Below are 16,177 nucleotides of genomic sequence, written 5' to 3'. Positions count from 1 at the left end.
TGGGCACCTATTTGAATCATGTTTGATCCATCACGATCATGTTTGATCAAAATCAAAATTTTAAAAGTAAATGAAAATTTTCAGTTCTTGAATTGGTCAAAATGAACCGCCAGTGTTCATGTTTTGGTACCAATCAATCATATGAAATAAGGAAGCTATTGGCAAACTACTTAAACTTCATTACAACTTAATAATAAAAAACCTGATTTTGGTCCGTAAATTGTTTTGATGAAATTGAACGTCATCTAAGTTGAATGAAACCTTGAGATGATGTTCATAATATTCTTGGGAGCTTTGTGAAGCTACCCAAGCCCTTAGATCAAAGGATTCGGGATTTAATCAAAATTGTAAAACCTGTAATTTTGATGTTCTTAAGGACCGATAGGTCCAACCAAGACCGAGAGGTCCAACCGAGCATCTTCAGTTAGGGCCAGGAGGTCCATCCGATAAATTTCGCCTAGGACCGAAAGATCCGACCAAGGCTTTTCAACTAGGATCGAGGTTTTTTGACCAAGACCGAGAGTTTCGACCAATATTTTTTGACTAGGACCGAGAGGTCCGACCGAGAAATCAAACTTGGGATCGATGAGTCTCGCACCCGACCGAGAGCTCTCGAACCTAGGATCGGTGGCTTCCGCACCCCGACCGAGAATTATAGCCAATGACCGAAGGGCCTTAGCACCCTGACTAAGAATCCTATGTCGGGATCGATGGAGACTTGACCTAGGACCGATAAAATCCCATAAAATAGAAAACGATTTCAAAATAGTTTTGGGATATTTCCAAAAAAAATAAATTATAATGGCATGTTTGAGATTTATTTTTAAACCCTAATGCCTTTTAAACTAATATTCTTCAGGTATTTTCCTCTCTAGTCATCTTCATCAGCAATGAGTACTACGATTAAATATTGTTACAATTTTTAAATACAAAAAATAATCTTGTGAATGTCTAGGATCGGAAGAATAATTGGTTAAATAAAATATTATACAACCAATTTTCAAAAGCCAAAATTTTATAAAGTAGAGATCGTTTTTAAAACAGGTACGATTGATCAAGCGCGAAAAATATTTCCTGAGTATCACCAAATTTCGAACTGAAATGAAGCTCTGATGAAAAATATGTTTGTACACGTACACATTTTTTTATTGATTATAATAAATTGACGACTCTGTTTCAAATAAATTATCTTTAATTAATTTAAACACAATTTTTTAAAAAAATCAAATTTTATTTTAATTATAATAAATTTAAAGATTATTTAAACTTAACCCAAATTAATTATTTTTTATAAGTAATTTTAAAGTTGTTAGGACTTATTTAAAAATTTTATAATAGTGTTTTATTTTTAAAAAGATTTCTAACACGTAAACCGATTTTAAAATTTCTCGAACCTCAATCAAGTTTTTCCGGGTTTTTCGTGGTGTACACCCCTATATCATGAACGAATTTTTAATTGTTTTTTTAATGTAATCAAATACATGGTTAAAGAATGATTTAAACATGTGCCATGATATTGCATTAATAGTTTAATTTCCTTGATCATGGGATCTGTAATCATATCAATAAATACAGCTATAACTGAATTTCCTTGATTTTGAGATCTATTATTATATCAATAAATACTACTTACAGCTGACTCTCCTTTATCTTCGGATCCATAATGATCTCATTAAAAATTCGTAACGAGTAGAGTATGCAAGAAAATGGCAAATACATGCTATTAAAGTATTATTATCCAAAGGGAAAAAAAGACTATAAAGTGTTTCATCATTGACATGCAATTAACAGAAGAAAGCAAGTAATTAACTCTAATTGATCTTTGAATCATTCATCGTGGGTTGATCAAGAATGGAGAAGATAGAATTAGTGATGGTTCCATTTGCAGTGATAGGCCATTTGACACCAATGTTGGAGCTTGCAAAGCTGTTAGTGTCAAGTGACGACCGTATCTCTGTCAATTTCATGGTGCTGAATATGCCTGAGTTCAATACCGTCGAGATTAGCTCCTTGGAAGAATCTCTATCTGGATCTGGAATAGACCGGACTCGATTAAGATTCTTTCAACCACCGCTTGACACTCGCCAATTGATGACCATAAGTAACCCAGTCACTTTCTATTTCAACTTTGTCGAGACCCAAAAGCATTCCATCATGGAAACCGTCGCCAAGCAAGTCATCGGACGACCCAACTCCGGCCGTCTCGTTGGTTTCATCGTGGACATGTTATCATTATCATTAATTGATGTCGCTCGTGAAACTTTTAATGTCCCTACATATGCTTTTTACATATGTTGCGCATCTGTAATCGGACTCAAATACCATATATTGTCTTTGAAAGAGGAACAGGGTAAGGATATTACCGATTTCATTGGTACCACCGACTTGATGGTGCCGGGTTACCCATTACCAGTTCCGACAAACGTTATTCCCGCGGTCGCCTTCGACAAGGATCACGGCGGTTCGGATGCATTTCTTGCCATCGCTAAAAATTTGAGGCGAACTAAGGGAATACTAGTGAACACGTTCGAGGAATACGAGCCACATGCCATTGAGGCGCTATCGAATGACGACGGTGCGCCGCCTGTTTATCCGGTTGGTCCTATGTTGAATCTCAAAAACAAAACCAATACACAACAACAACGTAACCAAAATGAAAAGATAATGCTTTGGTTAAACGACCAGCCTCCTTCCTCTGTTGTGTTCCTTTGTTTCGGATCTGCGGGTACTTTCTGCGACGCGCAGCTAAAGGAGATAGCTGTCGCGCTCGAAAGCAGTGGCCAGCGGTTCCTTTGGTCGGTGAGGCTTTCGTCGCCGGATGGTAAGCCTTGGTTGGTGGAGGAATACGATCATGATTCTTTGGAGAAAGTGTTGCCGGAGGGATTCTTGCAACGGACGGCTGATATAGGAAAAATTATTGGGTGGGCGCCGCAAGTGGAAGTGTTGGCGCATGAGTCGGTTGGGGGATTTGTGACGCATTCAGGTTGGAACTCTATACAAGAGAGCGTATGGTTCGCAGTTCCTACTGCGATTTGGCCATTGTATGCGGAGCAGCAGGTGAATGCGTTTACAATGATTAAAATTTTGGAACTCGCGGTTGAGATTAAAATGGATTACAAGATCAAATGGGAAAATAATAATGAAGTGGAGATCGTGGAAGCGGATATTATTAAGAAAGCGATATCAGAGATAATGGACGACAAAAACGCCAATAACATCAAAAGAAGGAACCGTGTTAAGGAGATGAGCCAGAAGAGCAGGAAGGCGCTCGAGGAGGGCGGCTCGTCTTATTCTTCTCTTCGTCATTTCATCGACAATATTGTTTGATAAAAGCAATGTTGTTTAATTTCCTTTTTAAATTGAATAAAGGTCATTTGACCATAGTAAATTTTTTAATTTATTTTATTTGTAACTCAATATTATTTAAGCATGAGTGAAATTTAAATAAGAAAATAAATTGGTTGATATGAATGTGCCATATTAAGAATTGTCATGCTTATATGAATGAATAGATGTTTTGATAATTAGGATGATTGAGTTAATTTATTTGTCATAAAGTCATATATAATGATTAATTTGAAAGACTATTATTTGAAGTATGCTTAGTTGATTAATTAGGTGTTCTAAATTGTTTTGCATGGATATTTGAGAACATAAATGAATTGTAATTGGTGTGCATGCTTATTTATAATAAAAAAAACTTAGCCTTAGACTTATAAACTTAGGATACCCTGAAATGATTTGAATAATATATTTAAATTTCATCTTCATCATGGTCTAACCTCTCTCCTACGTTGACCAAATGATTAAATTGAATATGTTTTACCCTATAATATTAAAGTCAAATGATATGTTATTTTTATCTAATTGTTTAATATGTTTAGTTTTTTTACTTTCTTTTTAATTAATGTTTAATATATTTATATCACCTTTCTTTTAAATATCGAAAAAGTTATTATTAAATTAAAACTTTTTTAATAATATTTTTCTTATAATTAATTTGTTTTATCTATAATATAAATTTCTCTCTCAAAAATAACTTTAAATTTTTTTTTTTTTTTAACAATAGTCTTCTCTAATTTGTTAATGCAATTAATGGAGTGCGTTTTAAATTTAAATTTTTAAGGTTGTGTGGGATAACCATGTAATTTGAAATATAATTCTAATTATTATATTTGATATAACTTTTAAAATTAAGATTTTTAATTCGAATTTTAGTAAAATTTAAACTAATGTATTTTTATAATTTTAATTCCAATTTTTAGTTTATAATTGTAGTTTCAAATATTTATTTTTCTTATGTTTTATTTTTAAACAAAAACATCTCATTATTTTATCATTTACAACATTGTTAACGTGTAGAATCAATAATTTTTTTTATTAAAAAAGTTAAAATGTTTAAACGGTATTTTTTATTTTTTATTTAGTAAGTTAACATTTTAAACTATATAAATATATGTATTAAATTAACATTTAGAATTGATATTTATTTATTTTTTTAATTTTTGAATTTTATGTTTCAAATAATATTATTTTTTTTAATTTAGTGAGTTAAACAATTAAATTATAATTTAATATAATTCAACGAATGGACCCCGCGACACGAGATGTAGAGGATGGAGCTACTTTCTGCTGGTCTTTGCTACACAGAATCAATTGAGAACGTGGGAGCATCTCACTAATTCAGACGAGGGATGACACCCTAATTTAAAATGAATGGTCAATTTTCCAAAATACATTTAACTTTATTTACTTCAAAAACTTTTGATGAACTTAGTTTAGTTATTGAATTTGATAAATAATATCTTTTAGGTTATTTGTAATTTTTTGGTACAAAATGTTGGAATTTTTAGGGTATAATAAATAATTGTGCATATGTCATATTTAATATAAGCCAAAATAATGTGATCTAATGTGAAATTAAGTTTATGCCTTATGGGTGTATTTGTCATGAATATAAAGTGAAGATACCTAAGTGACATTTCTAATTTTATGAAGGGGCTAAATTAGAAATTGCCAAACTATAATAACTAACTTATTGTTGGTTATATGTAACGGTAATGGTCCTCATTTGAATTTGAAGTAAAGTCAATTCTCCTTTGCGTCCCCATCAACATAGAGAGAAATCTATTGACTTACTCATCAAATTTAAGAACCATTTCACATAAAGAAAGAGAAGATTCATGCGATTAATTAAGGTACGCTTCCGCCGCATTCAAGATTTTAATTTCTCGCACATTAAATTAGGATCTAAATTAGGATAATTCTAACACAAAACTCTACTCGAGAATAATTAAGGCCTTCTTTGATTAAGTGGTTATTAGTTTTTTTTTAGGATTTTATCCTAAAACTCAAAACTTCATCTCAACAATCAACTTATTTATTTAATCATTATTTTATCTATTAAAATTATTTTTTATTAATTTTTTTTCCAAATAGAAAGAGAAAATCAAACTGAATTTTTTAGAAAAATTCCAAAAAATTAAAAAAATAAAATGAGCTTTATGTCAACTCATATTAAATTATTAGGTTTCAATTTATTTTAAGTTATTATAATTTTTTAATTTAAAAAATTAACCAAATTCTTACTGTTAAATCGCTACTTCAACCTAACACGTTTTTAGTTGAATTCAAATCGTAACATTAATTCTAGGTGTTAATCCAGTTTAGCACGGAGTTACATAAAATGATAGTGTTGTATATTTTATCCAAACTTCTCAAATTCAAAGTGTGATGTGAGCACAAAAATCATAATGGGTTTAATAGCTTTGGTTGTAAACTCATAAGGCTAAATAAATATTGTTTAAACATAAGGTGGTAATATTAATGATATTAAAAGTTACACTTTTCTCTTTCCAGCTCTTGTCACAACTCACATAGGGGTTCAACTTCAACCTTATAGTTTCCATTAGCGCATCTCTAACAGGCACGCATTTTGTGTGTCCTTTTTTCCTCCAACCGTTCGGAAAAAAGAAACGCATAATGCGTTTATGTCCTCTTTCTCCTCCGGTCAAACGCATATATGTATGAACAGTTCATTTCAACATTTTGGCCATTTTTAAAAAATGATCCTTACACTATATATATATATATCATTAGTAAAAAACAGTGTAAATACCATCGTCATTGATCAATATACTATCGTTGGAGGTCAATAGCCACATTAAGAATAATTGTTGTCAACTGACGCAACTGGTTCCGTAGCTAAAATATGCCACATCACAAAATACTGTCGTTATTGGTTGGCTACGGGTTTAATTAATGTCGCTAAAGGATAGCTAAATTAATTAAAAATTATTTATAATTTTTTTTATATTTTACTAAATTTAACATAAATACAAAATTTAGAATATCTCAAAATAGAATTTCATATTAGTGAAACTAGATATTCATATTATAAAACAAACATACATATTAATTTTATTAAATACAAATATTATTTCTCATTCTTATAAAATAAAAATAAAATACATAAACCTTTAAAATATGTTACTCTCCATATGTTTCTAAAAATCTCAGTCTATATATCATCTTTAGGTACCATTTCTCGAGGTTGGCTAGCTCCAACACCCAAATTGTTCAGTTTAACACTACCTACCTATTATTATTGGATTTGGAATCCCACTTCTAGAGCTTCGTAGACTCTCTCCTACATACCCCCAGCCATTCAAAGTTTACTTAGAAAGTGAAGTAAATAGTTTAAGTTACCTTATTTTCAATCCATCTTGAATAGGAGTTTTAGGTCAACATTATCTAATTGGATTTTTGGCTTCTCTACAACATTCCAAGTCGCTTTTTGTGCAGCTGCATCATTGCACGAAGTCATATATTTCTCAAGCTCTTCTTACGGGATATAGTCACCATATGGTGTTCCTTTTTTCCACAACTTCCTCTTACCACACACATTCAGAAGTAGGGAAGGCATTTCATCCTTTGATTTCTTCAACGATCTTCTCTTCTCCACTCGTGCAACTTTCTTCATGTAGAATTCCATTATTGCCAATGAATATGTGTTTTCCGATGATTCACTTATATTATGAAATAATATATACAATTCAAATATCAATTAATGTTATTAAACAAATGCAAACACAAAGAAAAAATACCAGAAGTGCAATTACCAGGTCATACTGATAATTGGCTGATGACGATATGAATGCTGAGAAATACTCTTTTAAGTAATAGTACCTGAACCACCTGCAAGAGTATAAAAGGGTATTAAAGATACTGAAAAATATGTTCAAGAATCCAACCAAAAACTCAAAAGTAAGCGCAAACATATAAGACTTATTAAGACCTAAACTAATTGATAGAAAAATTCACAAAGGGTCAACAATAATCAAAAACATCATAATATTCCTTTAGAGGTCATATCTACCATAATTGTTCATACTAAAAGATAAAAGAAGAAATTAGAACAGGTTTTGCACAAACCACTATGTGGTGTTTGAGAATCCTTGGTCTGAGACGAGGCTTTCTCTTCTTCTCTAAACCAGTATTCATAATACTTGTAATCAGCGCAACTTTCATCAAACAAAATATTTAAAATGGTAGATAAAGAACAAGAAAAACAAGAAAACTTAAAAAAAATTCTCAACTAAAATGTCACATACTAGAATGGGGTGTCCCCGTGATTCTTTTGACGAGTAACATTCTCAAACTGCCTTCCATGTTTGGCCACAAAAATTTCCAAGTTATCTGTCGTTTTCTTGACTCCAGGATCACTTGGAGAACATGGTGCTGCATTTAACTTGATTAATACCTAAAGCATGAAGTAAAGAAAATGCAAATTATTCTTCTAGCCAGCGGTCCCACATTTTCTAAGACTTTAATGAACCATCACTTCCCACAATAGTCTATAGAGATTTAATACAAAAGCTGCATTTAAGATATAAATTTCATGTAGCTATTTAAATATAATTTGTGCCTAAGTTATTTCTTTAACCAACAGCAAGTCAATGGAATGCTAAATTGTGACTGAAGTCCGTCGTTATTGACTTATTTTACTATAATCAATAGTCATCAAAGAAATATTTGCAGTTCACAGTCAAAACTCAATTTATATTATCGTAGAAAAAACTTTGATGAGGGGCTATAAGGCTTAAAAAGAATTAAGAGACTAAACACTTTTTTTACCAAAATTTGGCATACAATCATATTACTTTTTTTATTAGGATTTGTTCTGTTTACTAATAAATAAGTTAATAATTTAGCATCTTAATTTTTACATACATCTTATTATTTACATACACGTGTACTTATGGTATCTCTCATTGTTGTTTCTTTCTAAGTAGAATTAGAAGAAAAGTTTTCTTCTTTAAAATGATAGAAGAAATGGTGGTTAACGATTAACAATAGTGAACTGGCTAACAAAAACATAGAAGAAAGAAGAACTAAAAATTAATTCATATAATAAAATTAACAAACTAGCTGTCTACCAAAGAATGATCATTTTAAGAAAAAATTTCATGAGATTCAACCCCATATATTTCATAAAACAACATAACATTGATAAAGAAAATTTTAGTTAGATAGCAAGTAATATATCTAGACTTATGCAATTCAATGTAAGCATAATAATCAAAAATTGATTGGGTCTTCTCAAATACGACTAGATAAAATACTTGATAAAAATCATTTTAAGATCTTATTAGTTATGGAATCCGCCTAATCGGAAAACTTTTCTCCAGTCTCGGATTTTCATGCTATTATGAACAACACTACAAGTGTTAGCTATCTCTCCTCAAACCTAATTGACTATGGCGTTCTCAAACATAATAGCCTAATTTCTAGTTTGAGTGACTTCGACATTTGAACATATTATTAAGCAAAATATTCCAAATCTGAAAGTTTAGTAGACTTACGAATGCGAGTGGAGTGATGACGAGGAGGATCCACAGTCTCATCCGGAAATTGGGTGGTTGTAGGAGTAGGAATATGGGAGGTTGGTGTATCGTAAACCAAAGTATCTGATAGATCTTCATCGGGCTCAATATCAAAGGGATCAATGCGAACTAGATCTGATTGGGTCATTAGCAAGAATAGAGAAAAATGGAATGTACTCTAAAAACACAACTTGACACGAGACATACAATTAATATCCCTTTTGACCAATGCCATAACCCAAAAAAAACACATAAGGCAGACCGGGAAGAAAACTTAATACGCTCAACAAGTGGTCAAAGGACAAAACAAATACAATCAAAAACATATAATTATGAATAATCAGGTGAATGACTATATAATTTTTCAAAAGGGGACAAACCAGAATTATGAGATATTGGAATTTTATTGATCACATGAGCAGCAGTAAGAACTATTTCTCCTCAAAAACACACTAGGAACTTCGGTTGATAGCATGAAAGAACGAGTTGTTTCAACAAGATGACGATGTTTTCTTTCAGCCACGTCATTTTGTTGAGGAGTGTCGGTACATGATGTTTGGTGAATGGTACCATTAGAGGCAAGTAACTGAGAGAAATTATTACAGGTGTATTCACCCCCCAAATTACACCTAAAATATTTAATGACTAAAGAATGTTGAGTTCTCACAAGAGCTCGAAAATTGGTGACTATAGTGAGAAATTCAGACATATGTTTCATAAGATAAACTCAAGCATAACGAGTGAAATCATCAATAAACAAAACATAATATCGAGAACCTCCTTTAGAGTAAACATGAGAAGGTCCCCACACATCAGAATGTACGATATCAAATGGAGTAGTGGAAAAAGAAATACTTTTATAAAAAGGCAATGCTGAAAATTTAGCCAATTTGCAACCACTACAATCAGAAATATCATGACTTTCTAAACAACCCAAAACTCCAATAGACACTACAAACTTTAAACGAGATTCGGAAACATGACCCAAACGAAAATGCCAAAGGTAAAATTCTGAAGATGAACGATTCAAACGAAATGATGACAAGTCTATGTTGGAGGCGGCAACATCTGATACTTTGAGTTCATCTAAAACATAAAGTCCTCATTTCCTACGGCCTATCCCAATCACCTTCTACGACCGTAGATCCTTAACACAACAATTAGAAGAAATAAACAAAACTGTGAGACCAGAATCACACAATTGACTAACAAATACAAGATTTAAAGAAAGATTGGGAATATAGTAAACATGTGGAAGAGACAAAAAAAAGGTGTATGTATAAAACCAATTCCTGCCAATTGCATTGGAGTACCATCAGCGGTCATGACGGAAAATGATGAAACATAATTAATTGAAATAAATGAGTTAATGTTAGGAGACATATGATGAGATGCGTCTGAATCTAATATCCATAAGGCAGACGATATACCTGAATTATCAAACGATGACAAACCTTTATGAGAAGAGGCATACATGGAATGAGGCTGTGAGGTGGAGAACTGCTCAAACTGTTCAAACATATATGGATCCAAGGTCGGAGCAACAATTGTATTACCGATATGTGGTGGACGATAAGTCCATTGGGAACTTGGTGGCGAACGTTGTTGTTGAGGTGGTTGTAATTGTTGTTTATTCTTATTCATCAACTTCGGACATTGAGCCTTCCAATGACGCTTCTGTTTGCAGAATGCACATTCATTTATAGAGGCTTTAGAAGCATGCCAATATTGATTGCTAGCAACAAAAATAGATGGATTTGTAGGTGTAACAGCTCCCTTGTCTATTTTAGACCTAAGTCGAATTTCCTCCACTAGAAATTCATTGACAATAGAGTCAAAAGTAGGAAGAGGGGAGCTATGTAAAATTGTTCCACGTAGTCCCTCAAAGTCATTTCAAATGGCCATTAAAAATTGTACTAAACGTTGCTCTTCTCGACAAGCTATGTAGGGTTCAAATTTTCACAATTCTGCAGACTTAGTGAGGGATAATTGATCCCAAAGATCAAACATGGCAGAATAAAATTCTTGTATACTCTTATCATTCTACTAAAGTGAGCAAATGTTTGTCCCTAGCTGATATTGTTTAGAAAAATTTGATTGCGTATATAGCCTGGCCAAATGATCCCAAACTTCCTTAGATGTATCATATTTGGCCAACTGAATGCCAATAGAGTGGATAACAGAATTGTTAATCCACGTAATAACTTTCGAGTTATCTGTCTCCCAAGTATCAACCAAAGCCTCATAATCACTAAAATTAACATCGTAGGTTTGATCCGCAATCCTGTTACATATTTCCACATAGATTTTCCTCGCAAAATTTTTTTCATAACATAACCCTAATATGTATAATTTCCCATCTAACTGAACACTAATGGACTGAAACAAATCATCTCTACGACCAGACATGGTAAAAACAACAACAACAAATACGAATCTCAAAATATAACGACACCACAAATACAGAAGCACGAATATAGTATGAAATGACATGAAACGGCACAAAACGGCACGATGCGGCACGATGCGGCACGAATACAAATATTCAAACAATCTAACTAATCAAAAGGAAGCAAAATCAAAATAATACCATTGACGATTGCAGACTTCAACACCAAATCCAGATCGGAAACTATAGATTGAAGTTTTAGGTTGAACAAAGAGAATCCATAAATGGAGGCTTTGATACCATGATGAAATAAATAGAGAAGCTAGAGTTTCTTATTAGCAAACATGAAAAAAACTAAATGTAATAAAAGAGTTTATATAGTTAATGATTAAAATGGACTGAAATACCCTTAAGTGCTAATAGACTAAAATACCCTTAAATGCTAATAAAGATAATAAAATAATATATCTAACATTTCCTTCCGTGATTAATCGGGTTCTTTGTCAACTCGATTGTCGACTTGTTATCAACTCGAATTACAGTCCTTCATCTCGGATCACTCCCAAATTCCTTAGTAAATTTGAAATCCAGACTGCATGACACACACTCCAAGAGGCCGCCACATACTCTTCCTCGCATGTCGTCAGAGTTACAATAGGTTGCTTCTTTGACAACCAAGTAAAAGACGTATTTATGAGTAGGAATACATAACCCGAAGTACTTCTCCGGTCATCAACATCACCACACCAATCACTATCAGAGTAACCCACTAATCGGTAGTCATCTGATTTTGAATAGAAAATACCAAGTGAAAGAGTTCCTCAAACATGTCTTAGAATTCTCTTCAAGACCTTCCAATGTGTATAGCTTGGATCCTCCAGGAATCTGCTTGTTATCCCAACACTCAACATTAGGTCGGGTCTCGTACTTGTAAGATAACTTAGACTTCCGACTAAGCTTCGATATCACCCAGCATCAACTCGTTCTCCTCCATCAAAATTTGAGAGTTTAGTGCCTGGTTCCATTGGAGGTGAAACCGGGTTGCAATCCTCCATTTTAAACTTCTGATAAGATAAAAATTTTCTTTAAAGACAAATTTTTCCAAAAATTTATCCAAAATTTTTCTAAGTCTTTTTCAAAAATCCGGCCAAACAAATTTTTAAAACAACCGGCCTACAATTTACTTCTTACATAGTTTTGAATATTTTAAATAAAATAATCAAAAAGGGAGAAATTGTTAGATAAATTAGACCGGTTAAAAATAAGAACTTAACAAAACAAATTTCATGTGCAGGAACGGTCAAGAACCAGGAACGGTCAAGAACCAGGAACGGTCAAGAATATGACCGGTCAAGAATCCAACCGACCAAAGAATCTAACCGATTAGAAGAAGAAGCAGAGGATGTATCCAAAACCGGAAAGCTATCCGGTTAACCTGAAGCTATGAACAACCGGTAGACATCCTAAACTGAAATGCATCCAACCGGAAAACCGGTGAAGAGACTACTTAGAGAAAGAAGCCAAGAATATCAAACTAAGTACAGCTTACAAATCGGTGCAAACAGATACTTTGAGTATCTGCGGAAGATGATACCAAATGAACAGACTGTAACATTGCCATATCCATACAAGTCCGATGATACTCTGCAGGCTGCAGAAGATTGCCTGAAGAGATCTTTCTACTCTGGGATAAGTCAGAGGCGCAACCTTCCAGGTGTAGGCAACTGTCCAAACCGACATTTGCTATATTAAGTAAAAGACAAACCTAGTCGGTTTGACCTATGCCTTGGAAGCTTAAACCGTCAGTTCTACAACACTGAACCTCTGCTCAACCAATCAGATTCAAGGATTACCTTGAAGGTATCCGTTAAAGAAATGTGATCGTTGGCACATTTCACCTATAAAAGAAGGAGCTGAAGAGGAGTAAATGCAGTTCTAAGAGTTTCATAAGTTACTAGAGACAACATTTAAGAGTTCCAACAACCCAAGTTACAAGTTGTGTTTATCTCTCTAAGATTAAAAAGCTTAAGTGTGCATTTGAAGTGAGATTACAATTTCTGTGAGAATTGTACGAGTGTTTATCGAGCAGCAAATCAGTCTCGATCGGATACTGTGTTTGTGTATTCCTTAGTGAATATCCTTCTCACGGTTTCGAGAAGAAGGGGTGACGTAGGAGTTTTATCTCCGAACATCCATAAAAATATGTGTCTTGTTCTTTACTTTCTTCCGGCTCTACATTCTAACCAACTCATACTAACCGATTTGCACCACTCTAACCGATTCACTATACCTTAAACCGACCTCCTAATCTCCAAACCGATATTATCCAGATTCTATCTTTATTCATCCTGTGTGTGTGTTTCTTCAACCTGAAACAAACCACTTCCGCACTTGAACTCGGTTCAAGGGTTTGTGACAGTTTGTGTAGTATTGAAACCTGGTGTTAATCTCTAACTGGATTAGCGCCAACCGTTGAGTGAAAGTACTAACCGACCAAATCCCGGTCCACCATCCGCGATTTAGATCCTAACAACTTCTTTAAAATTTCAAGCACGTACCTCTCTTGGGATATAAAAATCCCTTCCTATGACTGCTTCACTTATAGGTAAAGAAAATATTTCATCAGATCTAAGTCTGTCATCTCGAACTCTTTCTTCATTACCACTACAACAAAAATGACTTTCGGCGACGCTTAAAAAGATTTCTGTCAACCTTTAAAAGCGTCGCCAAAAACATTACCGACACTTATTCTTGCGTCGCCAAAAGCAGGGTGGGCGCATGTTTTTACCACGCTTATTTAAGCGTCGGTACAAGTGTTGTCGAAAGGCGAAAGTTTTAACAACGCGTATTTAAGCGTTGGCAAAATTAAAAAACGTCGCTAAAAGTCTATTTAATTTTTAAACTATTTTTTTTAAATTTGTTTTTTTCTATTTTCATTTTAGATGTTATTTTTTATCTCTACATTATCACATTTGCCCCTGATGAACATAACCCTAAACCCTTAGTGTGAACCCATATTCCAGCACATTATAACCTTAAAAACACTTCAGAAACTAATGAACTCTCATATTTTATATACCAAAAACTTCTTCTTTTTCTCCGATATGGGATAAATGTCATATTAACACTTCAGAAACTAATGAACTCTCTCATATTTTACTTTTAATTTAATTAAATTTAAATAATAATTAAATAAAAGACATATATTAATAATACTATAAAAAGTTTAAAAATTATGTTATATAAAAATATTAATTAAATTTTAATGTTAAAAAAAAATTTAAGTCTAATTTAATTTTAAAAAAATTAAAAAATTAAAATAAAATATTTACAAAGTTTAAAAATAAAACATAAAAATTATTAAAATTTAGAATATTTAAATTATAAGGTTTTAACAAAGTTACAAAGTTGGTATATAAAAAAATAAAGGTGGTGGTATAGATATAAAGGTTGGCAAAAGTTTTTTCTTTTAATTTTTACCTACGCTTAATATGGGTTGGCATATAAGGGTCACTGAAAGTATATTTTGTTGTGGTGTACCTCCTTGAATCCCTTAATCAGTTTTGTGTTGATTTCGGTGAATATGAGGTCGTCGACATAAAGAGTGACTACCATCATATCATTTCCTTGTTTCTTTTTGTACAAGGCATGCTCTTACAGACATTGCTCGAACCCATTTTTCTTAAAATACTCGTCAATTCTCTCATTCCAAGCACGAGGAGCCTACTTCAACCCGTAGAGGGATTTTCTCAATCTCAACACCTTCTTCTCATCACCTCTCTTCATATACTCAAGTGGTTGCTCGACGTACACCTCCTCCTTTAGCACTCCATTTAGAAAGGCTAATTTCATATCCATCTGTAGAATCAGCCATAGATTTTGTACAGCTAACAAGATCAGAAGTCAGATTGACTTCATTCTCGTGACAGGATCAAAGACTTCATCATAATTGATTCCCTCCTTTTGTCTATAGCCCTTCACCACAAGTCGAGCCTTATAACGATCAACCTCTCTCTCGACATTCATCTTTTTTTGTACACTCATTTTACTCCAATGGGTCGAGCTCCTTTAGGAAGGTCAGATAGCTCCCAGGTTTTGTTGCGCTCAATTTCCCCAATTTCTTCATCCATTGCCGATTTCCATTTCTCGTCTTGTACAACTTTCTCAAAATTTAAATCTTTTGAGTCAGTGAGGAGATATACAATGTGAACTTCATTTGTAGTGTCATATATCTACCACACACTTCTCATTCTAGGCTGCAGAGGCTCGTATTCATCTTTTGAAAGTTTCTGTGGTTTTTGATATCGGAGGCATAATCTCTTTTCTTTAATTATTTTTGTTGGTTTTTAAACTTGGTTTTTGGAACTTGGTTTTTGGAACTTACGCTTGAAGTTTGTGAACTAGTGTTATTTTTATTTTTATTTGATGGGTGGTTATCTTATCTTATTAATTTTGCAAAGTTTTAACATCATCAAAAATGGGAAAATTGTTGGGTCAAATTAATTTGACTAACGTTATTTTAATGATGTATTAGTAAAACTTTGATTAAGAATGAAGTTAAGTCGTCTAAATGTTTTTGTGCAGGTGCATCAAAAATATGCTAATTAGATGTGTTGCTAATTAGACGTGCAGTCTAACAGATGCGTAGTTAGAGGTGTAGTCTAATAGATGCGTAGTTAGACGTGTAGTCTAACAGGTGCGTAGTTAAACGTGTAGTCTAACAGATACGTAGTTAGACGTGCAATCTAACAGATACGTAGTTAGACGTGCAGTCTAACAAATACGTAGTTAGACGTGCAGTCTAACAGATACGTAGTTAGACGTGCAGTCTAACAGATACGTAATTAGACGTGCAGTCTAACTCCATTAGACTTGGTGGTCTAATAGATCTCGCTATTAGACG

At 33.2% G+C, this 16,177-nt stretch overlaps 1 protein-coding gene across 1 annotated transcript; it reads left to right on the top strand.

Annotated features, from left to right (window-relative positions):
* The first annotated feature begins 1,851 nt into the window (after window positions 1-1,851).
* LOC124926093 (anthocyanidin 3-O-glucosyltransferase 2-like) lies at window positions 1,852-3,327 on the top strand. Its single transcript, XM_047466297.1, has one exon. It carries the CDS (start codon window positions 1,852-1,854, stop codon window positions 3,325-3,327), a length of 1,476 nt encoding a protein of 491 aa, XP_047322253.1.
* The last annotated feature ends 12,850 nt before the right edge of the window (window positions 3,328-16,177 follow it).

This window comes from Impatiens glandulifera, chromosome 1 (assembly GCF_907164915.1).
Source record: "Impatiens glandulifera chromosome 1, dImpGla2.1, whole genome shotgun sequence".
NCBI classification, from domain to species: Eukaryota; Viridiplantae; Streptophyta; class Magnoliopsida; order Ericales; family Balsaminaceae; genus Impatiens; species Impatiens glandulifera.
The sequence above is the reverse complement of the archived record's forward strand: the minus strand, read 5'-3'. Positions and strand labels throughout refer to the sequence as shown.

Excerpts from the sequence above, each read along its gene's own strand:
- LOC124926093 (XM_047466297.1), top strand. The coding sequence starts at position 1,852 with ATGGAGAAGATAGAATTAGTGATGGTTCCATTTGCAGTGATAGGCCAT.